General features: G+C 47.8%; 9 protein-coding genes across 9 annotated transcripts; 6 read left to right on the plus strand and 3 right to left on the minus strand.

The window, feature by feature from the left end:
- Window positions 1–119: 119 nt before the first annotated feature.
- Window positions 120–2180, plus strand: SPPG_07332 (uncharacterized protein). The gene is made up of 2 exons (XM_016755494.1): window positions 120–1460; window positions 1562–2180. The coding sequence occupies exons 1-2, from the start codon at window positions 465–467 to the stop codon at window positions 1634–1636; spliced, it is 1071 nt and encodes a 356-aa protein (XP_016605447.1). The 5' UTR covers window positions 120–464; the 3' UTR covers window positions 1637–2180.
- On the minus strand, window positions 2024–2757 carry SPPG_09463 (uncharacterized protein). Its single transcript, XM_016757629.1, has 2 exons — window positions 2205–2757; window positions 2024–2145 (listed from the first exon to the last, which is right to left on the minus strand). Exon 1 carries the CDS (start codon window positions 2657–2659, stop codon window positions 2345–2347), a length of 315 nt encoding a protein of 104 aa, XP_016605448.1. The 5' UTR covers window positions 2660–2757; the 3' UTR covers window positions 2024–2145; window positions 2205–2344.
- Window positions 2758–2823: 66 nt separating this feature from the next.
- Window positions 2824–3839, plus strand: SPPG_07333 (uncharacterized protein). The gene is made up of 3 exons (XM_016755495.1): window positions 2824–3073; window positions 3141–3476; window positions 3543–3839. Exons 1-3 carry the CDS (start codon window positions 2988–2990, stop codon window positions 3607–3609), a joined length of 489 nt encoding a protein of 162 aa, XP_016605449.1. The 5' UTR covers window positions 2824–2987; the 3' UTR covers window positions 3610–3839.
- Window positions 3840–5188: 1349 nt separating this feature from the next.
- On the plus strand, window positions 5189–7624 carry SPPG_07334 (uncharacterized protein). The gene is made up of 2 exons (XM_016755496.1): window positions 5189–5415; window positions 5495–7624. The coding sequence occupies exons 1-2, from the start codon at window positions 5197–5199 to the stop codon at window positions 7547–7549; spliced, it is 2274 nt and encodes a 757-aa protein (XP_016605450.1). The 5' UTR covers window positions 5189–5196; the 3' UTR covers window positions 7550–7624.
- Window positions 7625–9295: 1671 nt separating this feature from the next.
- Window positions 9296–10033, minus strand: SPPG_07335 (uncharacterized protein). Its single transcript, XM_016755497.1, has 2 exons — window positions 9878–10033; window positions 9296–9817 (listed from the first exon to the last, which is right to left on the minus strand). Exons 1-2 carry the CDS (start codon window positions 9984–9986, stop codon window positions 9501–9503), a joined length of 426 nt encoding a protein of 141 aa, XP_016605451.1. The 5' UTR covers window positions 9987–10033; the 3' UTR covers window positions 9296–9500.
- A 653-nt stretch (window positions 10034–10686) lies between these two features.
- SPPG_07336 (uncharacterized protein) lies at window positions 10687–13430 on the plus strand (the record flags this gene model as incomplete). The annotated part of the gene is made up of 8 exons (XM_016755498.1): window positions 10687–10912; window positions 10972–11019; window positions 11152–12032; window positions 12094–12124; window positions 12196–12204; window positions 12274–12776; window positions 12841–13081; window positions 13150–13430. 8 exons carry the CDS (start codon window positions 10687–10689, stop codon window positions 13428–13430), a joined length of 2220 nt encoding a protein of 739 aa, XP_016605452.1.
- Window positions 13431–13998: 568 nt separating this feature from the next.
- SPPG_07337 (uncharacterized protein) lies at window positions 13999–18678 on the plus strand (the record flags this gene model as incomplete). The annotated part of the gene is made up of 14 exons (XM_016755499.1): window positions 13999–14268; window positions 14339–14671; window positions 14740–14819; window positions 14878–14924; window positions 14985–15038; window positions 15103–15174; window positions 15242–15499; window positions 15567–15757; window positions 15819–15977; window positions 16051–16405; window positions 16468–16682; window positions 16747–16860; window positions 16945–17559; window positions 17636–18678. 14 exons carry the CDS (start codon window positions 13999–14001, stop codon window positions 18458–18460), a joined length of 3588 nt encoding a protein of 1195 aa, XP_016605453.1. The 3' UTR covers window positions 18461–18678.
- Window positions 18679–18791: 113 nt separating this feature from the next.
- Window positions 18792–20725, minus strand: SPPG_07338 (uncharacterized protein; the record flags this gene model as incomplete). Its single annotated transcript, XM_016755500.1, has 4 exons — window positions 18792–19000; window positions 19064–19809; window positions 19878–20177; window positions 20241–20725. The coding sequence occupies 4 exons, from the start codon at window positions 20723–20725 to the stop codon at window positions 18792–18794; spliced, it is 1740 nt and encodes a 579-aa protein (XP_016605454.1).
- A 390-nt stretch (window positions 20726–21115) lies between these two features.
- On the plus strand, window positions 21116–25720 carry SPPG_07339 (uncharacterized protein). The gene is made up of 10 exons (XM_016755501.1): window positions 21116–21487; window positions 21599–21677; window positions 21746–23130; window positions 23197–23488; window positions 23552–23708; window positions 23774–23861; window positions 23920–24004; window positions 24067–25062; window positions 25132–25274; window positions 25344–25720. Exons 1-10 carry the CDS (start codon window positions 21221–21223, stop codon window positions 25479–25481), a joined length of 3630 nt encoding a protein of 1209 aa, XP_016605455.1. The 5' UTR covers window positions 21116–21220; the 3' UTR covers window positions 25482–25720.
- The last annotated feature ends 837 nt before the right edge of the window (window positions 25721–26557 follow it).

Below are 26557 nucleotides of genomic sequence, written 5' to 3' on the forward strand. Positions count from 1 at the left end.
GGCTGTGTGTATTCTGCAAGTGTTATTTCAAAAGTATAATAATAATATCTTACGGCTGTGGTCATCCGCCGCGCTTTTTGGCAACTCTCCTTTCCTGGGCTCCTATCAACAACATCATCATTCGTCAACCGCATTCGGAACTGAGGCTGAACTTGCATTATCTTGTCTTTTGACACTTCTGACACTATTTTTTTTTTTACTTTCGACAACGAACTGCTTCCGAGGAAATCCATCACGCTATCATTAGAAGGTTTCACATTTAGGGTATTGGCCCCGACGCTTTGCTTACCATCACATTATTATACGGATACCCTCGCGCCACTGGCAAGATCTGGAGAGAGAGATCACCTTGACTTTGCATTTTAGACAGACTTGTTCGTGCATTACATACAGACAAAAGTACAGCATTGCTTTCCAACGCGCACACTCTGAGACTTGCACCACATTCCGGCACGAGTGTCGCCATGAACGAGATCTCCGCACTCCAGGTCGCTGCGCCATCACCATTCCCCCATCTGGCCCCATCCTCGAGATCCGGCTCGACCACCAGGCAGCCCCCCGCTCCCACGGATATCCCCTTGGCAGATGCACAGCTTCTTTTGCCAGACTTTCCGCTTCCGCTGCCTAATGTCGATAGCTACGACTTTTCGAGATCTTCAAACGGTTGGATAGCGGACGATGACATTTTGGGTGCGGCAGCCGTTTTGTTCAGCACAAAGCTCTTGGATCAAGCACATCGCGAAAAAGCCGCACAGCGTGTAGTGCCTGCGTTGGGCGCTTTTATACCCGGTCCCGAATCGCACCTCCCGGCCATTGCGGCCGAACAGCACTTTATCGGAGAATTTATTCAGCACGACCACGACTCCGACAGTGAAAGTGGATATCAAGATTCTTCCCTCCCATCGATTTCCCCACGCTCCTTTACATCAAGACCATCGGTCACGCACGATAACGTCTCGACAGACGATGAAGACTCGTCCCCGGAAAACTCCGCCAAGGCGCAGATTGCTACACCTCTGCGGCCTTTTCGCAAGTCCCGCTTGAAGAGAATGATGGAGCCAGACTCTGATGATGATGAAGGAGAAGGGAATGATTCCGAAAACGAAGGGCAAGAAGACAAAGAACAGAAAACGCAAAGTCAAGAAGAGCAAGATGAAGAGAGCGATTTCGCGTCCAAGAGAGTCGTTCGCAAACCACATGTAAAGAGAACTGCCAACCATCGCAAGACCAAAACCACACCATCACCACACAAGAAACTCAAAAAAGAGACATCAGCCGTTGTTGAATCACGTCCAAGGTCGGTTGAAAAAGACCGCAAGAGTCCCGTCAGAAACTTGACTCCTAGCCGTGGAGCGCGCAAACCCGCCAAGAGCAATGGTAGAAGGTGCGGCTATTGCAATGCCACACAAACTCCAATGTGGCGCCATGGTCCTCCAGGATATACAGACCTCTGCAACAAGGTGAGCAAGAGGGATTCTACGTGGATAGCTAAATATCGCCGCCCATCTTCTGCTTCCCTGTCTATGCAAGCATCTGATAAAGTTCCCGTCTGTTTGCATAGTGCGGCGTCAAATGGATGCGGGGACGGATTCTCCAAGACCCCACACCCACGTCTCCAGACACTGTCACTCACTAAATGCATCTCATGCGCCGCCGTACATCACTTTCAAAAATACACTATTACAAAAAGACATTCAAGGAACCATCCAGCTCGCTTGTAAATCCTCTACGTAGAAGTTGACATGGACGATGGACGAGCATAGAAGGGCTTCTTGGAAGGGACACTTTATTACCTGTCTGTTTTTCTTTTCAAACTTTTTTTTTTTTCTTTTTGACCTTCCTGTCTCCTTTTTTTTGTTGGTTAAACCTTTTTTACGGGGTGTGGTCTGGATTCGGGATTTGGTGGTGGAAGAAGGGGGGACAAGTTTTGTGGATCCTCCTTGTGAAAAGTAGTTGTGTTTTGTGCTGTGTTGGGCTTTGCGGGCTCAAAGTATACATCATGTTATTGGATGTCTTGCAGGTTGGCTTTTGCTACTTGGGTTGATGGTGTCATATGTCGACCTAGTTTACCAGGACGGGCTACACTGAGCTTCAAAAGCCTCGGCCAGTTCTTTCAGATCCGAAAACAAGCGTGATGCACCATGACTATTTACTTTACTGCGTGAGGGTTTGCAGCGATGAAATGATGGCCCATCCGTACTAACCGTCTTTGGATCGGTCAGTCCATGTGCAACAGATTATCCTTGCAGCTCGCACTCTGTATTGGAAGAATGAACAAATCATCTTTTTATTATTGTATTGGGCCTGAGGCTTTACCCTTTGTCCTTCCCCTCACCCGTTAACTTCAAGACGGCGATGAACTCAGAGTGGAGACTCGGATGGTCCAAGACACGGGCCCCATCACGGCTTTGACAAGAGTTAATGGGTCAACGCGCCATGTCGCCAAAACAAAAAAAGGAACTGTGGGACGATGTGCAGTTTTGGCCATATTGGCATCTGTGCAGTGTGGGGCAAGTTCTGTAATTGGTATATGTGCTATTGAGGCATTGGCGTGAAAGCCATCAACGACGATGAAATGCCTTCCAAGAGCATATCTGTTTAATACGAGGTCATCTATAGCAAGGCTAACCCACACAGGATGAACCATCAAGCAATGCATAGCTGGCAGATGCAAGCCAAGTCCTTCCAAGCCCCTCCGAACACTTTGACCATTGTGACCTTTCCACGCCAATGTGGCTGTGTGCCATTAGGCAAAAAAGAAAGCCAAGGCGAAGAGAAAAGAAGAAGAAGAAAAAGCGAGGAAATGTGTTTCCTGCGCAGGAGATCACGTGCGGGCGGTGTGGGAAAGTTATATTTGGTAGAGCGCGTTTTCACACTTGCCTCTCGTCCTTTCATTTAGACATCTTCTGGTTTGCTCTCCCCCGGCCCAAGGTTTCCAGGCTTCTTCAGCTACTCCATCTATACTTTTACAAACTGAATAAACCGATATGGAGACCGGGCAGCCAACTGGTGCTCCAATGCCTTCTGGTACCGCGCCTTACTCGGTGCCAGCATACTCGAGTGGGTCGCTTGTGTAAGCGCGTTCAATGCCTCATCTCGTATGCTTGTATTCATGATGCCTAATGGCTTTTGCGATACAGTGACATTCTAAAGCAACCCGCAACCATTCTCCGTATTCTTGAATGGTTCTTTGCCGTGATATCTTTTTCCACCATTGCATCCTATGGAAAAGCCGCGACAGGCACCTCTGAAGGCGGTTTCATGATCTTCACCGGAGTGGTCGCATGGCTTTTGACCATGGTGTTTCTAGCTGTGTATATTCTCCGTCCTCCTCAACTCTCTGGTCGCGTCTGGGCGTATTTTGAAGTCGCTGTCAGTGCGATTTGGGTGGTGTTTTGGTTTTCAGCAAGTATTGCGGTGGCAGCTTATGGCTGTAGTTTTGATTGTGCCAATTTTAATGCGTCGATTACGTTTGGGTAAGCTGTCTTTTCCTTTTTTTGGAGGGTTGTTCATGTGTACTGATGCTTTTACTCCTTGTATAGATTCTTTAGTTTTGCTGCGTGGGCTGCCAGTACTTGGTTCGCGTATATGGAGCTGAGAAACTTGTGAAAACCGTATCTCAAAGTTGTTCGGCATTAGATTCTTTATTATTAAAAAAGATCCCCTTTGTGAATATGTGTTATGGGACACCTGGCGCTCTGGGATCATTTTTGAGCTGAGGCTTCGTTTTTGGAAATAAAACCTTTTCAAGGTTGTTTGCATCCACGATATGTAATTTCCAGTCTGTGTCGTGATCTCTAGCGATGAGTATGAAAATAGCTACATGCGAAACCCGTTCTGGTGAGAAGAAATCCTTCACGGTGCTTTTTGACAACAGCAGTCCGTGTGAGACCACGGGGAAGGCTGTCCCCTTCAATTATGGACACGGAGGAATGCCCAATCTCTCGCAACTCATATTTGGGACTGAACCATCTATACGCCGGTTGCCGAGAAGAACAGAGAGAGCCTGGATGCTAAAGCCATGACATGCATCCTGGTGGGGATGCGAGATATGATCGGAATAATCTGTGTTGGTAGGGGAATTGGAGTGCCTTCCGAAATGAGGTCATGTTGCAGGACATAAGGATGATCTTCAAGTCATGTCATATCATGATCTATTTTACCTCCAGTGCGAGATGGGTAAATAACAAGTTTTGAATGATGATGATGTTCAATAGCTTGACTGGGCTACACACGCAAGCGCGGGGAATCCTCAGCCTTGAGCTCTTTGGCTTGTCGGCTTGCGACACTTGGAGAAAGGTCCAGTTATTTTCTCAAGACTCATCCGCCCCCGTCGTTGTTGAACAAGGTACGCAAAAAACTAGTTTGCAATGAGTTCAATATACCCGATGCTCCCCTGTATGCGCAATGCAGTTCCACAAACCCCATCTCCCCCTTTTTTAAACTTGTGCGTGCCCGTAACTTGTCTTTGGCTGTCTCGCCCGGTTGGGTGGTCTGATTTGGCCATATTCTACCTACTGCCCTCCGGAGTCAACTAAACCCATCGCAGTTAATCCCCAACCTTTGCATTCGCAATACTCTGTTGGACGTTGAGAGCCCTTGAATGGCCTGCTGCCTACAAATGCGCTTACAAAGAATGAAAGAGGTGGATGGGCGTTCTCGTTAACCTTGATTACTTGGAACGACAAGGGCTTAGAACGACAAGGGGTTTGGCAATTTCAATGATGAACCTAGACCTTGCCCAATATTGCTGGAGATAATAATGGAAATCCAGAACTCTGGGTTTATCCTCCTAAAGCTTTATAAATCGCATAACTCAGATGTCGCAGATACCCAAGGTCCTGGTGGATACGATAACACTGACCGCCCAAGGTACCTCTACTTTCAGTGGTAGCGGCGGCTTTTGACAACTCGGACCCGTGTACGGATGCTATCATAGCCCAGCTAAATGCAGCTAAATGCAATTAGCGCTGACCGCTCACCCGATCCTCAACCGTTCGTAAAATGTCACTATTTATAGACTATCTCTGCTCAGTCAAAGAAGTGAGACTAGATAGTCTTGCCCGTTTCTTTTTCTTTAGCGGCAAAGGTTAAAAAGATGACACAAAGACAAAGCTATCAAAAGCAACGGCCCTCCATGAAGAGCACCCCAAGATGCCCTTACACCACCATCCTTTCACAATGGACCCAAAACCAATGCTCTCAGCACCAGCTCAGATTCTCCCCGCCGAACTCCTTTGTCACATATTTTCCTACCTAACTCTCCGCGAACAGATTCAGATTGCCGTAGTATGCAAACGGTGGAGCGCGAGTATGGGCGAGGCAAGAGAGTTTGTGGCAAGGGTTACGGATCGGATGGCTCAAGTTGGATGTCAACGGGTGTTGAAATGCTTTCCGAGATTAAAAGTGATGGAGGTATGCAATACATTGTAGTTGAACTTTTAGGGAAGATGTCATTTGATTCTCATGCATATTGGCAATTCCATATCGACAGCTCCGATTACACAACAAAAACCAAGATGCCCTCGTACACTTTGGATCTACATTTACGGGCCACCCGACCCTTACCCACCTAATCACGGAAACGAGTAGCATCCTCCTCGCAGCCCTCCGGCATACACCCCGTCTAAAACACCTCACCCTGAAAGAAGATTTCAGCTCCCCGATTCCCCACCTACCCCGCGCAAACGTCAACTTCCTCTACGAGATATTTACAAAAGGATTTGAAACCCTCGATTTGGATGCTCCCCTCTTGTTTGCCATGGACACATTTGCGGAAGCTGTCGATGATGCCTTTGACGATAAGCGTGGAACAATGGGGAAATGGGTGTTACCCAATCTGAAGCGTCTCTCCATCCGGTCCCTTCAGAACAGCTCCATGTCAGACTTGATGACTGGATTCATGCCCCGTGTTGTCTTGACCGAATTGAAGCATCTGAACCTTAGCAGCAACGAAGCAACACTTCCGTTGGCGTGTCTAGGATATCTTGCTCATGCTACACCGAATTTGGAGTCGTTGCATGTGGCTGGCACTTGGATCGAGGGGCGGGATGCCGAGAGTTTTGTCGAGGTTTTGTCGAGACGGTTGAAAGAAATTGTTCTTATCGGCTGCGATTTACCGGGATTAGATCGTCGAGACGATTCGATCAACCTTGCGGAAGGAATTCTGACCCTCCTCACCGCTCATCTATCAGATGTGCAAGACATTCAAATCATCCACTGTAAATTCCGTACACCCGCTCACCCCATCCACAACTCCCACATTTCAAAAGGATCCCGCACCCTCAAACGGCTATCCCTCCTTGGATTTGGTCGGACCATGACAAGCGTCTCTTTCCTGTCCTATTACCCAGCTCTTGAAACTCTGAAACTGGACGACGTACCCAATTATGTGCCTAACCCCTCTGGCCTCGGTATGCGGTACATCCCACTGTGGGACTTTGTAGCGGGTGCTTTGGTCAACCTGGCAGAGCTCGACTTGAGATTCACCAGAGTCGAAGACGAGATTGACCATTCAATAATGTCCGACCATATTACAACGGTACCACCCACCCACCTACCCAACCTCACCACTCTCTCCCTCTACTCAATCCCAATTTCAACACTCTTACCTATCCTCGCAATGCACCCCACACTCAAATCCATCACGTTAAACCACCTCCCAGCAACAACTTTCCCCACAATGCTCCTAAAGCCCCAATCGCATCTAATCTCCCTTCCTAATCTCCGTATCCTGCACATCCACGCTCACGGCCCCATGTCCCCCCTCATTACCCGAACACTTGCAACAACTCTCACAAAAGCATCACAAGGACTCCATACACTGCACGTCCAATCCGCAAAACCAGCATTGGAAACGCATGCCCCGACCCTCGCCGCTCTTCTCTCCCCACCTAGCCCTCTTCCCCCCCAAGACGCAATAGACAGTCTGTGGATTTCAACACTGATGAGTCAATGCCCATATATCAGGACATTGAGAACATCAGGACAAACCCTCACACACGATGCCCTAGCGAGACTGTGTGCACCTGATGCTGTCTGGAAAGGAACACTTGAGAGACTAGAAGTGGCTTTGAGAGGTATACCGAGAATGGATGTTGCGTATGATTTTCTGTTGAAGGCGCTTTTGGAGGAGTATAGGATTTTGAAGGGGCTCGAGGTGTGTGTCGAGAGACTTCCTGATGATGTGGGGCCTGGAGTGGAGTTGGGAGAGGTGGGCGGTCGGGCAGCGAGTCGGACAGATGATATGATGGAGGGAGTCGAGATGTTGGCGAGGGCTGCAGAACCGGACTGGGACGCTGTTTCCTCATCTTCATCGCCTTCTTTATCATTTATCGAACCATCGCAGCCTCTGTCGGCGTACACCCTACAATCCATTGACACACTACATGCCAAACTCTGTGCGCGGTATGCAGACGACTTGAAGAGACTTGCCCCCTGGCTGGAGACATGCCGCGTCTGGGCCCCCGAGCTGAAGAGAAAATGGATTAGGAGCTTTTTGTTGCGGAGAATGCAAAGGAGGATTGGAGGCGACGACATGCGTGTGTAGTTTTGTTTATAATTTGTATATAGCATACATAGCATAGGAAGAGGTATTCACTTTTAAATAGTTGCACATGCAGAATTGTGTAAATATATATTGATTATAGTACAATGGCTGAAATGAACAGTATCGCAAATGGTTTGCCCATCATCGTTGAGCCAACACAACTTTCACCTACGGCGCAAAAACACTTTAGCAAACAGAGTCATGAAGATGGCCGACAACAGATTCCATGGGCCAAACAAAAGGATTCAGTGTAACTATGACTATATGCAACCTCCATAGCAGGAAAAGCGAAACCAAAACGGCTCACCAAAACTCCAAGTCAGGGGTGCGGAAAAGTTTATCATCATCATCCTCTTGTCCTATCCCATATATGCAAGACATACCATGACATAAACCGGAACTCGACATGGCAGCGCCAATACTTGATCGCCAACCTTGAAACAATAAATGTCAGAACGCATTTAAGGAATCTCATCCAGAGGCGCATCAGCAAGCAATCAGAGATGTGTGTGTGTGTGATTTTTTATCCTCCCCGCAAGATCGCCAACGACCTCACTAAGCATTGCAGAATCTTCTCTCATCACATTGCTCGGCCACTACGCATCCGCAAATAGACGACTCACCTGTTCCGGCGTCGTGTCAACGCCTTATAAGACGGGTATGTGCAACAGCTCTACCCGAGCTGAAATGTGCTCTCGTCAATCCTGGAGCAATGAGCCAAGAGAGAGCGTCAAGGGCAAAGCACCCAGGACGTGACGCAGGTGTGCATGATAGCACAGGAATAGTGTATGGTTGAAAACGTTTTATCGGAAGAGTTACATGATGCTCATCAAGTAAAGAAGAAGAAACGCTGGGAGGAAGGCGATCTGCGGATTTAAAAAGAAAGAAACAGGTCATGTGATTCGCCATCGCGTAAGCCACGATCGTAGAGTCACTCAGTTGACAAGCATTCTTTTGATGGGCAGCAGCGTCCGAGGCGAGCAGGCAACCGTCAGACTCGACCTTCCAACACTACAAATCTTTTGAGTGGATTGGTGGACAGCTGGAAGACATAGTATCACAATCTGTTAATGAGCAACAGACAGTGTCTTGCTATATAATGCAATAGTGTCAAACAAACGAGGAAGGAACCATGATGATGCTACTAAACAATCCAGTCCAGTCCAAAAGGATGCTCCGATATGCTATGTTTTGAGCGTATGTTGTATTCTCAATAACCTATGGCGAACAGCATATCAGGCGGAAGTAGTAAGCAGAAGGCAAATCTGACCACGTTTGACAAGGTCGCGAGATGCTCAGTTGTCGGCGAGGCACACACTACATAAATGATCAACAGCGCCGTACCATTAGACTAATCGCATCCACCTTGAAAGCTGAAAAAATACAGGGGTCAACTGGATATTTTAGGTATTGCTCTGCCTAAATACAATGCCGTACCAGGGCCCAAATGAGCTTCACACAGGTCCTCTATGAAAGCAACAGATTAGATGCACCTACCTGCTGACAAGGTATACACAGTAGAATAATAGCAGTTGAAGCATATTTTTAGGCAAAATGAGTAGAAGCCACTATCGGAAAAGGTTAGGCACATCTTTGAGGGGACGACCCATAGATCAATGAGAGAGGAATAAGAAGAATATCAGATCGGATCGCCGGTGGAGAGACTAACTGGATACACCTGCAATTGGGAAGGTATGCTTGGTCTGACAGTGGGATGGAGGAATCGAGAAGATGAACGAAGAAGAGGGCGAATGCGAGTTATCTTATAGAGGTCACTGCTGGTCAATAATTATTGAATCTAAAGAATTGGATGGGCTTGGGCTTGGAAGACAGTGTTATCTTGAGAAAATGGTGAATGGTCCAAATCCTGCAATCATTCTCTTTGGCACACCATGTGCTGTCTAAATACACTCAATGCGGTGTGGTCCAAAATGCAGTGAATTGATGCTGATCACAATTTGGCCTTCCCGCGGCCCATCCCTACAACCACTCCGTGACTCGCATCGCAGTACCCTCGCTCCACCAGCCCCTCCGCCCACTCTTTGATAAACGCCCTGGCCTCGTCCTGCTCCGCTCCATTTGGATCGAAACACTGATACCCTGTATGAAACCGGTAAATCGATATGACCGGCCAATCTGAGCTGCTCATGTCAAACTCGACAAATGGGTCGTAATCAATATCATAGGTGGAGACAGTGTAGTGAGCTAATCGTAGGACAGGGCCTTCGCGGGCGATGATGAGGGGCCGAGAATAGGCTGTTGCTCCTTCTATTCATAGTAGTCTGAATGAGTTATTTTCGACGAGGATTCGTCAACTGTACCACCTGCCTTTTGGACGTATCTCTATGCTCCACAGTGTGCCGTCTGAGGCGGCATCAAAGTCTAGGAGGAGGCCATACGCAGTAAGAATATCGTTTAGTACGGTTTTCATGTCCATCCCAAAAGGTCTCTCGTTGACGGAGGAGACTGCAAGAGGTGAGTCATGCTGCCCTGCTTTAGTAAAATTGAGCGCATCAGACGCTTGGCGAAAGCTGCTATTATAGTAGATGCTTTTTACAAATGGAGTTTACTTTATGACTTCTACAATGGTTTCTTGCTATGGCATTTGCTTTTGCCGTAAGTTACTTGTAGAGCCTTTATTGATTACCACCTTGATCGTTGATATGGATCCTCTGTCAATCAACATCTGCCAACGACATTAATTTCTTTATAGCTGTGTGATGCTGGCATAGCATCCCAGATCAGCTGGAATGTAGCAACTCATTTGTTGATCCCCCTCTCGCAGCAGATGGCATACATGGCAGCCCGGACAGCATTGGCAGAACTATCAGCAACGCTCGTTGAAAGAACAAGCGCAACAAGCGCCCTTCAAAGCAATAATCTACTTACATAAAACGTTGCTCAATATCGCAAAAACGGTGAAAGCCCTTGATACAATCCACACATCAACAAAGCAAATGCAAAAGCGGTTCAATTAACTCCCAATTGGCGATGAACGGCGAGAACGGCAAACGCGGCAATGTACAACGATCGATGACTCATCAGCGAAAAGCCACTTGTTCCATTCAACCGACCTATTTGTTCCATCTTTCAGCATCTTTGTCGCATTCACCGCGTTTAAACCTGAACCCGACACAATGCCACGCTACAATTCAGACAGCGACGACGACCGTAAAAAGAATCGGAAGAACAAGAACGATAGTGATAGTGATGATGACCACCGAAGAAAGCATCAGGGAAGGAAGAACCACAGCAACAAGGACGATAGCGACGACGACGACAAGAGGTATAAGAAATCGGATGGGAGGAGAGATTATGAACATGAAATTTCGGCAGGCGTGAACAAACTGTCGGTCGGTGCGGGTGAGCAATTTGACGAGTCCCCTTTGTTTATATGTGACGATTGACCGCGTCGTTATTAGGACAAGGCTACGGACAAACTTTTCAACAGCAGCCAGTTGGGTACGGAGGTCCTCAGACTTCTCAGACTCAAGGATATAGTTCAGGTGGAGGAGCGGGAGGTTATGCCCAAAATAGTCAGTACAATGCTCCTCCAGCAGGCTACGGACAAACGTCTCAACAGCAGCCAGTTGGGTACGGAGGTCCTCAGACTCCTCAGACTCAGGGATATAATTCGGGTGGAGGAGTCGGAGGTTATGCCCAAAATCCTCAGTACAATCCTCCTCCAGCAGGCTACGGTCAACAAGCAGATCCTGGAAGAAACTATCAAAATCCATCGTCGGGCTACGGAAGTCAGGGGTACACTGGCAACGGCTATCAACAACAGCAAGCGGGTTACGTCGGTGGCACACAAACTCCGTCAAGTACGAATGGTAACACCCTCGCCCCGGCTCTGAACTTTGTTGGCCCTTTCCTCCGCTTTCACGACATTGACACTGAACGCCGTGAGTGGACGGGATCTGTCTTGATCGTCACCCGGACGCGTCCGGATCGTCCCCCAGTCTGTGCCTATAGCGATGGCACGAGTCCAGCCAAAAACGCTCCGATCAGAGAGCTAGCAACCTACGAAAGCAATGTCTTTTACCGGTTTGATCTTGTTGTTCCTTTGACAAACGGCGGAGATAAGGCAATTGCCTACACTATCAACAATGGAACTCCGTATACCTTTTACGTGCCACCGCTCGGAGCTGATTGTCGCGTAATGGGTATGTCCTGCAATGGTTTCTCCTCAGACGTGACCAACCCAGACGAAGCCGGCGGTATCACTCCTCTGTGGAAGGATGTTCTCCGCCGTCACCATGAAAAACCTTTTCACGTGATGTTGGGAGGGGGGGATCAGCTGTACATGGACCCTATCTTCACCAGCAATGACGCCATTTTGGAATGGCTGAAAATTGATGGACGTGAGGCAAAGAGCCAAGCTCCTTTCACACAAGAACTGAAGGCGAGCGTAGATAAATTCTGCTTTAACAACTACGTTAAATCATTTGGTCAAGATGTGATGAAGGACGCTTTTGCAACAGTGAGTGTCGTTCTTGATGCAATATCCTGAGCAACATCCTTAATATCTTTATTATGCGTAGATTCCGTACATTTTCCAGTGGGATGACCATGGTAAGTTGGAGTATCCAAACTAGTCAGCCCTAATTTTGGCTGATATCTCCACTGCTTTCTGTTTTCACTAGACATCTTCGGTAACGTACCAAAAGTTCAGCCTGATCTGCATATTGTAAACTGATCTAGTCTACGGTATCTTTCTGAAGACGGGTGGGGAAGCTATCCCGCATGGCTCGCGGACAGCCCGGTATTCCACGGAATCTACGCTAGCGCACGCCACTTTTATCTTCTGTTCCAACAGCACACCGCCGACATGTACCGTCAACAAGATTCTTCCTTTGTGTTTGGCGCAAACGGCTCCTTCAGCTTTTTGAAGCACTTGGGGCCCTCGGTCGCAGTTTTGGGTGTGGACACACGAAGTGAACGGTCGTTGACTCAGATTGCGTCTCCTGAAAGCTGGAGAATGGTGTTTGATAATCTATACAAGCGGACAAGGCCCGGGGTGAAGCACTTGATCGTAATGCTAGCCATTCCTGTCGTGTGGCCGCGGCTGACTGCCGCGGATTCGGCCATGGAGGGATTGAGTGGCTTTTTGGAGTTTGCAAGCACAAAACTGTCCGCGTTCAGCATGATCCCAGTTCCCACACCTATCGCTGGTATTGGTGAGGCGATTGGAAAGACTGGACTGTACAAGAGCATTATGGGCTGCGTGAGTTGCGCTTTTAGGAATATTTCATGTTACGTTGGCTCATGATTCATTCTGCCATGACCAGTTTGGAGAACCGGAACTCGCCGATGATCTCTGCGATCATTGGACGCATAAAAACCACGAAGCCGAACGTTTGAGCATGGTGACTCAATTCCAGAGCTTTGCCCAGCAGCGCGGTATCCGCGTTACCTTTTTGAGTGGGGATGTGCATTGCACTGGTGTTGGGTGGTTCAGAAGCAAGCAGCCGCAAGCGGATGTTACTCGCGACCACAGAGTTATGTGGCAAATTGTTTCCAGTGCCATCAGTAAGTTCTTTTTAACGTTAAAGTGTCTTGGTATTTTCCGGCAACTCATCTGAATATGCCGTTATCAGTTAATGTCCCGCCCCCGGGTATGGTTATTGGCATGCTTCACAGCAAGGCCGTCCCCTACGATCTCGATAACAACACTGTCGACGAACTTGTTTCCACCTTTTCCGAAGATGTTGACGGAAAATCACTCGACAACTCCTCTAACAAAGTCCTTGGAAGACGCAACTGGTGCAGTGTCGAAGTGGATGGACGTGATCTGGCATGGAACATTTATGTGGAAAGAGTTGATCGCCAAGCTGACGCCAAGGCATACCCAGTTCGGGTTGCTGGATTAGTCCTGTGAAGGGGGTTATTGATTTGCATGCTCACACAGCGGAGTGCTCGCCAGTTTTTTGTTGGTTTTCAAGGTGTATGATTTTAGATGAACCATTTTTTTTTTCATCGTTTCATAGTTCTTAGAGTTGATTTAGAAATCATGGACAAGGATGTTTTTTGTACTCTTCAGTAGCTTCAAAACCGCATTAAAACGTACTGATCAGCAACCGAACCTATGCCTACCGGTTTCGTAGCGCGTCTGATATCTCAGTAACGTTTGCAATAGTAATAAAGATTTCGATGTCGTGGCAAATAAATTGTATGCCCTACATGGGCCTCCCTCATATTTAGATTAGCCATGACGGAAGCATGGTAGTTTTGATCAAGGGCTGACGGGATTGTATAATAGTATCGGAGATTTTCCAGAGTCAATTTATGGCCTTCTAATCAGGAACAGAGGTGATCTGTTGGGTTGCTGAACTGTGATAGACTTTTATATTCGGGCTTTCCTTTTGCCTGTTTCCTGCAGACAAGTAGATCTAGAATTATAGACCAGCGTACAGCACTGCAACGACGCCCGTGACACTTCCAACAACATGCTCGCTTCGCCAGGACCCAGGCCATTAAAGCACGGATGGGTTCTTAAAAAAGGGAAAACGGGATTTATTACCCATTGGCGACTAAAGTACCTCGTTCTACTTGCCTCAGACGAGAATGATGCCCGGTTACAGATTTTTGACCAGGTGGATCAGTCTCGGCCGCCCAAGCATGAAATATGGCTAAGGGATGCAAGTGTGGCCGTCTGGGACGGGAGTGGTGCAAAAAAGGGATCTGCGCCTTTTGTCGTGGTAGATCGGAAACGAAAGGTGGGGTTCTGTATCGGTCTTTCATTGACTGCGCTGTCACTCAAAATGAAAATTGGTCCAATATGATTAGTTTTACTTTGCAGCCCAAACCAAAGGAGAACGTGATGACTGGCTCGCCATCCTTCAACCTAGTATGGATGCACCCCTTCCGACAGCTAAACCAACTCATCACCGCCGAGCCACGATCACCAGCCGTACATTCAGTCCAACATCCTCTCCCCCGCTACGCCGATCAAACTCCGCACACCGGTACCGAACCTGGAGTCGAAGGGGAGATGACGATACTATGTCTACCTGGTCAGGAATGGACAGGGACTCGGATGCTGTATCGGTTTATTCGGTAATGACATCAAAAGGGGATGAGCGGTGCAGTAGTGTTGCGAGTTCGCGGGTGGAAACACTGGTAAAAAGTCCCAATCTGATGGGTTACCTGATGTTATGCTGAATACTAACCATTTTGCCTATGGATAGTCATTCTGCTCTGAACCAGTTCTGACTCCGCAAGAATTGACCTTAATGGGAAACAGCAGTAACGGGACTGGAAGCTACAGGTAGGCAGCATGGAAAAAATGGTTCCAAGAAAACTTTGTCTCATTGCACATCTAATAGACACGAAGACGGGTTCACTTTTCGGGATACTCTACGTCGTCGCCGTGGTAAGTTATCAAAAACGTTTGCTGGTAAAGCGAGTAATTAAAGCTCTCTCCTCCTCTCAGCCCCCGTGGTACATCCAGATCCGTTCCGTACTAGTCAAGGAGGTGGCTCCGGGGGTATGAACTGCAGAGAGGTTGTCTGGCAGGTTTATGGGAAACTGATGAACACATTGCTCTCCAGAACCATGGAATGAACGTTACCAAACTCTGCTCTCGATTCGTCCTGATAGTGAGGAAGCCGCTCTGCGACAAGGTAGAGAACAAAATTGCAAAGTAGAAGCCGCACATCATCCACTGAACTTGAACATTCCTCTCCCAAGACGTCCAACTTCAGGAGCTAATTGGACAATTCCAAGAGACTGCTCAGCAAATGGCCCAAAGGATGATCGACGAGTACCATCTTACCTCAACCCCTGCCATAAAACAACGGACTCAAACACCCAGTCTGAACGGTCGGCCCATGTCTCCTAGTCTTACTGAAATCAATTATGATGGGGAGGACGGACATCAAGTCAAAGGAAGTGATGGTACCGTCGTCCAGGATGGTATCGTGTTTCGCTTTGCATGTAACTACGATGGTATGCTCTTTCGGAAAGGTTGAAGCGCGATTATCAATGACCACCCGCTCATATCAGTTCTTTGCAGATGCAACTCCATCCCAAGTGGAAGATGCTCTATCGCGGACATCTAACGAGCTCCGTGCCATAAACGCATCCACACGAGCATCTTTCATGAACAGCGCTAGTCCCAGTCATTTGCACACGGTATTGATGGTTCTTATTGATTATAAAGGATTTAGAGTTGTTGCATATGCAGATATGGGATTGCAGGGGCAGGTATGTTTTTCGTCTCATAATGGGTGCTTTTCGGTGCGCACGCTCATGTCTTTTTGTCCAGGCATTGCAGGTCCATGATTTGCAACGGGACCCACCTCGGACAGATGAAAGGGCTTCGGAGCGATTGATGGCAGTTGGGAAGGCATTAAACTTGAAACCCCACACTGTGCAAATTGGAGAGGAGAGGAGAGTGATGGTGCATATGGCCGCTGGGGTTGAGGTAAGGGGCAGTCCCTTGAATTGTTGTTTATAGCTGCAAGGAAAAAACATAACTCTCTAAAATTCAAAAAAAGGTTCACTTTGACCCTCCGTCAAAACTCTTTTATGCCTCGAACCTTCACGCCCTGCTTCCCATGGACCACTCACCTCATAACAAAATCGACCCAGGCCCTCATCGCCGCCTCCGTCCCGAATTCCTTGCCAACTACCCACATCCTCTTACTTCCGATGCTTTTACCAAGCAATCGGGCGGCCCTCGGCATGAACGAGAAGCAAACGATGCTGAAGTCATGCGGGCTTCAAAGTATTTGCAGGAGATCTGGATCCCTTCTTTTGTGTCTAGATTGGATTCGTTGGAGGTTCGGCCAGTGGATTCAAGGGGATTAGTGGGCGAAATGCATTGCTCTGGAGTTAATGTTCGGTATTTGGGTACGTTCAAGTTTCTAATGTCAAAATCACGCGCGAAAGAATTAAGCAACCATTGGATACAGGCCATATCTCTCGCCTTTCTACCCTCCCGTATATTCGCGATATGGCCCATACCGAAATGGTTGCACGAGCCTTCAAATCCTTGTTCCGCACAAGACTACGGACCGCAATATTGCATTTCAGATCTGTAGGTGCTACAGTTATTGATGAGGAGATGAGGACGTATGCGGTTGGAATGTTTGGAGTCGCCTTGGGATCCGGTGAGAAGAGGAAAAAGGTGGGCATTACTTTTGTGCGCTTGCTCTGAGAATATCTGGATTTACCCTGAACTTGATTGCTAGTTTTTTGAGGACAAGCTCCGAGATGAGATTGTACGGAAATACGGCTTTGATATGAGTTACGGGCAGTTTGCAGGTTTGCCTAAGCCAGCCTTATTTTTGGCCATGCAGTATCACGTAAGTATACCAATAGCTGCTCACGAGGGAGCTCAGATTATTACCAAGAGTAAAGGCTAAAATCCAGTGTTTCACATTTCTCAGTGCGGTCTCGCTTTTGAGGATTCCACCGACTACAATTTCGATTCACCGAATCCTATTCCCCGCAACCGCCTTCTCCATTTTCAACCAAAAGTTAAACAACCCGCTGGCCTAGCCCATCTCCTTTCACCCAGCCAAAAGGTTCCGGAAGACGAAAGGCTGGCCTATCATCTAGCGCGACACATCAAATCACTCGGCCCAAGTTCAAAACTCGCCCGTCTCGATACCAGCAGCGCCGCATTGTGCACCGTTGCGGCGCACTACAATGCCACAGGTCGCTATGAGGAAGCGCGACTATACGCCCAAGCCGCTGTATCAGCATCCACTGGTAACTCGTGCCTAGCCGGATTAGCCATGGGACAGCTCATTGAGGCTGTCTGTGGGACCATATTTGATGAGACGCAGATGACTTCACTGTATCAACAGGCTGTAGAGATTGTTACCTGGGCATGTGGAATTGATCATCCGGTATTGATGGCGTTGCATGATAGGGTTGCTGGAGTATATGCGGGGAATGAGAGGTGGGAAGATGCATTGGAATATTACGGGAGAAGTCTAGGCATTGCAGAAAAAGCTCTGGGGAAGAATCATCTTGTTACGGCTGGGTACTTGGTCAAGGTGGGTCAATTCAAGGAAGGATCATTCGCACGCACTGGAGATTACGCATGTATGCTAATATTTTGAAATGCTATAGATTGGTATCATTCATCACACTATCCAAAATCCGGTGATCGCCATCCAACGCTTTACCGAGGCCCTACACCTTTATCAGGGACTGAATGCCCCATTGCCATTGCTGGCCCACCTTCACCACCACTTTGCACAACCCCTAGCAGAGCGGGGCGATTTAGATACTGCCATCATGCACGCGCAAAGGGCGCGTAAGATGTACGAAAAATGCTTGGGGCAGGCAGACCCCCGAACCGTAGAGACTTATCGGCAGGTCGCAAAGCTTGTTTTAACTCCGTATGCAGAATACGAGGGTGTTCTGACACCTGTTATTCGAGCGGCTTATAAAGAGGCGATTGGTTGTTATGAAAAGATTTTTAGATACGTAAAGGGATCTCGTAGTGGGAAGGAATCCGCCTCATTGTTGTTGCCTCTCGGCACACATTCGAGCAATTCCGCCAAGCACCCACCATCACCCCCTCTTCTTGGCACTACGTCCCATCCAACACCTATAACCGGCCCACTCATCCAACCTCATCAAATCCCACTCCCGACACATCCCCGCAGCCTGCTTCACAAACTTACGCGCCAAATTATTTCACTAAAACTGCGTCTTGTGGATTCCCCTCAACATCGGGAAGTCGTCCGTACCCTGCGCGCCGCAAATGTGGACAAGAACCTCGAGGCACAAGAGGCCAGAGCGGTTGTATTGAGGCTGGCAGCCGTTAGTCCGAGTGTTTACCTGGACGGAGTGCTGGCCAGAATTGAAGAAGAAGATGCGAGTGCTGTTGAAGAGCTGGGTGTTGTGCTGATGCTGACGGAAGGGGAAGTCGTTGGGTTAGCGGGGTGATGAAGATAATTTGTTGGAAGGAAGCGGCGGAAGTAACCTGGGCCTCAGCAGGATTGAGACCAAACGGGACAGAAAGTCAACTTTTTGAAGAAATATAGAGCGAAAATTGATGGGAATTCTTAATGAATATTAGATGTAAAGCGGATAGGAAAGTAGAAAGCTTGTAAAACGGGGTTAATTGCCCATAGCGATAATTACATAAAATCACTACTCAACCTTGAACAGACATCCCAACATTAAAGACAAAACTAAAGGAATTGCTGGAAAAAGTCGTGTGTATCAGTTGTCTAGAATTACTATGTACAAGTTCTTCAAAACGACTAGTTTGAATCTAAATCCATACGTCGCCAGCACATCCATTTTCACCAGCAAATAATCCAGCTCTAACAGCCAAAAACGGCGCAACAGAGCTAACCATAACCAGCAAAATAATTGAAAACGCAATACCGGCTCTCAGTCTTGGTACGCCCATCCTAACACAGTCTCCATACGCAACTCCTTTCACAAGGCGTTCTTCCAGGATGCAGCACCCGAGGTGAACTAGCACACAAACGAGTAGCGACACACCGCTCCTCCAGAAAATTTCTATTTTTGTAAACATACTTATACCGCCCCGTTTAAGATCACAGACTGCGTCTGTGGATATATTTGGTTGGTAAGGGTGCGAGCTAACAGTGGAGAAACAGATTGTGGCAACTAGAGCTGATAAACGAGCGAGAGCATCAGCAACCATACGGGAAATGCGCTCGCGCGCCCACCATATGTTGGCCGTACTGAGTTGGCTCTGGAGGATAACGGGGGATGCTGGAACTGACTGCTGTGACTGAACCGAATGTCTCGATTTTCGAGATTGGGATTTACTTGCTCTCTGGGGGGATGCATCTACACTCCGTTTGTCCTCTTCTTCCATATTCGTACTCAGAACTTTTTGCACATGTTCGCTTTCCTCCTCGACAATCCGCTCTTTCACAGCATGCTCTCCGCTCGCCGACCATAGTCCTGCTATCCATCTCCTACGCCTCTCTGCCTCTAAAGTCCTCCAAATCATTTCCAATCCACCATCTGCAATGGTTGCAAGAAAGAAACTGATCTTTGACGGTCCGCGGAGCATGTTCATCAGACCCACAACACTGTAATGGGCATCATACCCAAGGTGACGGAGATACATCATGTTTTCCGGGGCTTGGTCAAGATATGTTCCTAACGCAGGTGTAAAGGCCACATAGCCGTGTAAAAGGATGTGTCTAACAATGGGGTAAATCAGTCCGTTGAAAATCACATTAAGGGCTTGGGAGCCAATGCTGCTTGTCGCAGATCCTGCAAGGTACGTTGCTCCACAAAAGAGGAGCCTGTTTTTTGACCATCTTTCGCGATCAGTCTAACTAGGTCATCAAGAGTAGCCACAAATGAAACCCACCAAGAAGCGGCTGCAAAAAAGGTATAGCTAACACACTCTAAGAGCGCTCTCGGAATTCGTACGCGCATCGGGAGGTTTCTCAGATGGGCGTTGAACGCGATAAAGTAACCGGCGCAGATTGTCCCCACTGGGAACATGATCAACGAAACCGCCACAGGAACATTCGTGACATAAGTCCCAAATCCCCAAAAAATGAGCAACTCTCCGCTGAAAAATACTACAGTAGTGATGATGCGTACTCTCCAAGGACTTGGTTGCCCAAGGAGAGCTAATCCTGTCAAAAGAGTCGGGCTGAGGTTTCTAAATGGTATTGTGAGCTTTTCCCAATACGTCAGATAATCAGCAATCGTGTCCGAACCTCACCTTGGTAGCCACCAAGCCCACCCAGCCCAAAGAAGCTGCGCCCTTCTGCGCTGTTGCTCTTCCGACCGATCAAAATGGTACACTTTCCCAATCCAGGCACAAACAATGACAATTGTAATAGGGATGCTCAATAAAATTGCACTCAAGCCTACTTTCGCAAGACATAGACCGATACCAGATATTGAAGGTCCCCAGGGAACAAATGACGGCGGCCCGGTTGTAGTAGTCATGGTGGTACCCCCTCCAGCAGATGTCGATCCACGAAGTATCGTTCCCAGGGCTGTCTCATTTGAGAAGGGATTTAATTTCAGTTTCTTCTTCAAAAGGGATCGAGTTAAACTGGAACAGTTTTCCGGTCGTGTCAGAGTTGGTATAGAGGACCCCTCAGTCGGGAACTTTGCAATAGCGAGTTGACTAGTCTTTATGGTGGCCACCCCTTCTTCAAGCTTTGTAGCGGGTGCGTCATTTTGTGCACAGGGTAGCATAGACAGCGAACGTTCTGCTGGTAAGTATAACGTTCACAGCTGGGAGAACTATCAAAGTTAAGCAAGGCTACCTCAAAAGCAGAAGACACGAAGGGTCCTCTTATAATGTTGTTATTTGTATTTGGGCGTGATGCCAACAAAAGTTTAGCTTTTTGCAAACAATAACCTGGAAATATGATATTTACCCATGGAGGAAGTTCACCAGCTCGATGGGGCGTGTTTATTGAGTATTCAAGTATTCATATCTCTATTTAAGGTCGGCATACCCTCCTGGATCCTCAAAACCCCGACGGAGAGACGATCGGATTACGAGATCCTCGGCTCACGTGCGTGACCATGCCTACAGTGGCACAGTTCCAAAGTCTAAGATGCACTACGAATGTGACAGCTCCGCACGCTCTTCCTTCACAACTTAAACGTAGATCAGGCCGAATGAAACAACGATAAAGACTTGCGGAAAGCAAAAAGTTCACAAATTATTGACTCCAGGCTATAATGCGGGTGGACGCCGTTACCAAACGGCAATTTGCATTTGCGGTCCTGGTTGGGATCTGGGGCCTCAAGATTCACCATGTCATCTTGCACCTCAAGGGGACGCAAATTCTTAGTCATGTGCACCTGGGAACATGGTGTCTCTTGGACACTCTGTACTTCTTTGGCCTCTGGTTGCTGAGAATCGAATGGCTGGACTTTCGTTTTATCGTTTGCGCGGCGTTGACCTTTGCATCTTGCATGATTGATATGGGACTCGCGGGCCTAGTTGTAAGTACTGTGATAGAAGCGGGAGGAACTGGAACAAAAATGATAGTATAGGGAAGATTGGGTACTTTTCTTAGTGATCATAATAACATTTTGGCACACTCTGGGTTTTAGACTGAACGAACCGCTCAAGATACCTTCACTGGGCGATATAGACAACCTGGTGTCGTGGATCATCCACACATTCGAGCAGGTATTCAAATGCCGACTTGATGTATTGAAAATTTAGCGTGTGAACGCTAACGTACTTCACTGGAACAGACATCTTCAATGAGTCGCATCTATTGGGATCTCATGTCGTGCACGTCCTTCCCCCTACCTTCGCAAAGATTAATCCCAATGCATCAGCATTTTGCTTGGGGTTCACTGAAAAATCTGCCGATATCCCGGTAAAAATAAAAGGAACCCCACCATGGAAGATTTCCTATGAGTACTACGGTTTCGACGGGAGTTACCGGCTCTTTGACAACATTACCGTTGAAGGTTCAGGTCCTGTCCCAGCTACCGTCAGTAAGAAGGAAACCAGGATTGGAGTATATACGATTCCTGCTGATAAGCCAGGAATCTATCGTCTCGTGTCTGTAAGGGAAAAGCGACATAAGCTGGAGGATGAGGGCAAAGTGCTGCAACCGGACATGGTTGAGGTGGTACAGTGTCCTCAGGCTCGGCTGGTTGTACCACCAAAGGACAGCGGGAAGGAGGCAGTGGACAGATGTGTCGATCAAACATATTCGCTCAACATTCTCCTGTCTGGTACTCCTCCGTTCACTGCTTGGTACCTTCGGAAAATCGGGCCGACACCTTCGCTAGTTATGATTGAGAGTGGAGAACAAGATGGAAAACAAGAAGGGAAGATAAAATCGTCGCGCACTATACCCCACGATGTGCTGAAACGATTGCTAGCTGCTCGGACACGCGACATATCGTTGCCTGTTGAAGTCAAGGTAGAAGAAGCAACGGAGTACTTGCACAAAATTGTAGAGGTCACAGACGGGCGTAACAATAGTGTCATTTTTCCGCCAACAAGTGAACGTGACGTGCCCGTAACTGGTCATGTCGTGAAGGCAGATCGCTCTGGGGACTCTTTCCTTTTAAGGGGCCATTCACTGCCGTCGGCCCGCTTCGATCGGTGCGAGTCCGTCAGAATACGGAGCGGATTCGAACACGAAGGTGCTACCATAAATATTCTATTGACGGGAGTCGGGCCTTGGCAACTTCGATACGCTAGATCTGCATCGGAGGAGAACGCAGTTGCTGGCAAATTCGAGAGCGAGAAGACAGTTAAAGATATCCAGAATCCCCAGTTCAACCTTGTCGTTCACGAGCCTGGCGTCTATGTCTTGCTCTCCGTTTCTGACAAATACTGTTCTGGTGTCACTGAGCTTCCCGCTACATGCATTGTTCAAAAAACACTACCGCCTCAGATTTCCATCTCGGCTCAGCCAATTATGCAAGAATGTTTCGGGGCGACTGGCATGGATGTGAATTTCTCCATGACGGGCGAGCCGCCATTCTGGGTGGAGCTTCAAGTAGTCAATAAGGTTACTGGAAAGCGTGCAGTGGAACGGAAAGACTTTTCTAAAGCACTGCACACATTAAGAATGCAGCCACAGGAACCTGGTGAATATGAATATGTTTTTTTGAAGGTGAGTCTCCAGGGATCTTTGCATGCATAATTTGCATTGTGGGTTCACATGTCATGTTATCGGTAGATTGGTGACGCGGTCTACACAATGGGAGTTCCCGTGGAGGGCATAAGCTTTAAGCAGGTCATTCACACGCCGTCGAGAGTGTCCGTCGTCTCGGCAGACGGTAAACGGTGTATTGGAGATTCTGCTAAGGTTGAAGTGAGCCTAGCGGGAGAGCCCCCATGGTCGCTGTCGTACGAAATTACGAGGGGAACAACCAAGACGCAATACACGAAGTCGAATATCACTCAAGACAGAATCGTTATTGAGACACCGACGTTGGATAGCCCTGGGACATATGTTGTGGACCTGACAGGTACGCTCGCCGTGGGTCAATGTGTGTAGGGGTATCGTCATCCTTATTTTCTTTTTCAAACAGAAATTAGGGACGGAAATGGTTGTGTAGCACCGGTGCCGACCGACCCAATAGCAATCGAGGTACTATCGCAGCGACCTAGCGCTCACTTCCATTGCCCGAAGCCTATTCATTTCCTGGAAAACGACCGAGCAAAGATTCCTGTCGTAGTATCAGGACAGTAAGTTACGACTAAATCTGTTGGGTGATATACACGTCCACATGTTAACCTAATTCACTCTGCAGTGGAAAGTACATGCTAAAGTATAAGAGGGCTGCCCCTCCTGGCGCTGAATATACCATTACTGGGGACAGAACTATTGAAGGCGTCACTGTGAGTAAAAGTTGCCCTCTCGAATGGTGCCATCAGGGTTGACTAAACCCTTTCAAAGATCTCGGAGCCAGGAATATATGAGTTGACAGCATTTAATGACGCCTATTGTTCGGGAAGAGTTGTAGAACCAACTAAATGCCAAGGTGGGCTTGAGCGTACTAAGTTTCAAAAAGTCGGGAAGCTCATTTGATATCTCCTTTTCTAGCCTTCACGATCCCAAAACCGAAGCTGGAGATACCTCCAACTGAATATGAAATTGCTGCAGATCATACTCTTCAGCGTAAAGCCGTTTGCGAGAACTCACCTGACAGGCTGGAATTGCACTTGAACGGGACACCTCCTTTTACGATATTCTACACACATGAGTGGCAGTCTCCGAGCAAGGAACGCACCGAGTCGAAAAAGACAGCAATCAGCGAATACGAAAACCGTGTCGCACAGCAGTTTGCGAGGATCAGCTTGGTCACGGACAAACCGGGACGTCATATCTACAAGTTCACTGGAATTGCGGATGGTAATTACCAAACGCGGATTCCTCTTCACCACCAAAACGTTTTGCAACAGGTCCACGAGAGACCAAAGGCAGTGTTTTTGGATGAGGCTCAACGGACGTTCCAATGCATAGCGACCGAAACTGATACTGAACTGCGAATTCAACTGACTGGAAGTCCTCCTTTCAACCTTCAAGTCTACCGCAAGCATCCGTCATCGTCGGACCCCGAGATTCTCAATTTACAAGTCAATACGACATTGTTCACCTACCGTCCTGAGAAGCCAACCATCATAGGACGGTATGTTTATACCATCAAATCCATCTCTGATCGAACCGGATGCGAATCGGTATATGAAGGCACGGAACCCGGAGCCCAAGTCACAGTTCAAGTAACGGATATGGCCCGAATTACAATGGAGCACGAACAAAAGGTGACATGCGTCGGTGACATGCTGTCGTACACACTGGAAGGAACGGCCCCTTTTACCATTGGATATCAATGGAATGGTGTGTCCAAACCAGATATTACAGTCAATGACCCTGTGTTGATGCTGCTTGCCGCTGAATCCGGTTTTGTGAATGTGACACGGGTTTGTAATGCCATGAAGTGCTGTTATCAACCTCCTGGAGGGCTTGTCAAGGAAGTAAATCCCTTGCCAAGAGCGATTGTGGATGGGGGAATTGATATCATTGATGACATTCGAGAAGGTGTGACTCTCATTATTGCTTGAATGGATGCGAATGATTTGGTGACTCACGTTATTCGATGCTTCCTAGGTGATGAGTCGGTGATAGGAGTAGAGTTTGAAGGAACTGCTCCTTTCAGTTTCCGATATACCCGCACACCGTTGCTAGATCCTGAGGTTCAGCGACGAGACCCCGACGAGTCATTTACGATTGAGAATATATTTAGCAATAAGGTGAGAAGATACGTGGTAGACTTCATGTCGGACCGGATTTCTAATTAGCAACGATTCTTGTCTTCCCAGTACCTACTCACTACGGATAAAGAAGGCCTTTTCCGCGTTACTTGGGTGAAAGACCGGTTCTGTGAGTTCCCTCCGAAAAAATGGGCCGATCCAAAAGCTGCAAATGTACTTTTGAGAGGGAGCAAGAAGCGAGATTAGGCGATGTATATTCGTAGACATTGTACTTTGGTGGGCGGTTGTTTATGGTTTGCATATAATTTTGACCATTGCTTTGGTGGTGCATGTTGAGATGGGTATTATATATAGGACGATGTGAGATATTTATGACCATAAAGCATGGTATTCATGTGGGCTAGCGAAAGGATGGCACGCCGTGAAATATGGCGCATGCAAACTTTTACTCTTTGATATAAATTGCTCTACTCCTTTCGTTCCAGGAGGCCTTATGCGAACAGCGGAGGGAGCTGTTCCATACAATGCGCGGACAAAGCCAAGTTTCAACGATTTGTGACTATTCATCTATGCGCTGCATATCCGATCTTAACTTGCAAAGACCACCGAGCACCGAATCTTGGCGCTCTTGCTTTGCTCAAACCAGCTGCGAGTTCACTGGACACTGAAGAATATTTCCGTCGGCAGGACACCTAGACACTATCCAATACATCGATGTACTGATACTATCGATGGAGTCTGTAGGTGACCATACAAGTGGTCGAACCAAGCCCGCCCCAGAACCATGCTCCCCAACACCAAGCCTCCCAAAGCCAAGGCACAACTTGTAATGGCTGTGGAAAAGCCGTGTCATTTGGAAAGTCAAGGAGCTACGATTGTGCTAGAAAGGGTGTGCGAAGAGCATCCTTCTCGTTTTTTTGGGACTGCTGTGGAGCAGTTCCTTCTTGTAAAAAGTACATTGGGGTGATTGTGACCAGGAATGAACCAACGCAGGGTTCCTTTTTTTCAAAGAGACACTCGTCCCTGCTCGTAGAACCCTTTGAATTTCATCGCCCTTCTCGCCATTGTCATCTCACAAGTTTCCTGAGGCTTTTACTTTTCCAAGGTTCCAATTGTCGAAAAGAAGGGTAACTTTCTCCCGTTCATCGGGATAATCCTTTCAAAGCCAATTGCTATTTTAGAGTCGATCTGGTTAACAAAAGAATACAGGGACCAATATATATGCGATGGGTAACGTGCTTTTGGACTGCTGACGGTTGATGATGTAGCGACGCAACGAACAGCAAATGGCTTTTTGTCGCTCCCGACTTTTCTGTTTTTTA

This window comes from Spizellomyces punctatus, assembly GCF_000182565.1.
Source record: "Spizellomyces punctatus DAOM BR117 chromosome Unknown supercont1.15, whole genome shotgun sequence".
NCBI lineage: Eukaryota > Fungi > Chytridiomycota > Chytridiomycetes > Spizellomycetales > Spizellomycetaceae > Spizellomyces > Spizellomyces punctatus.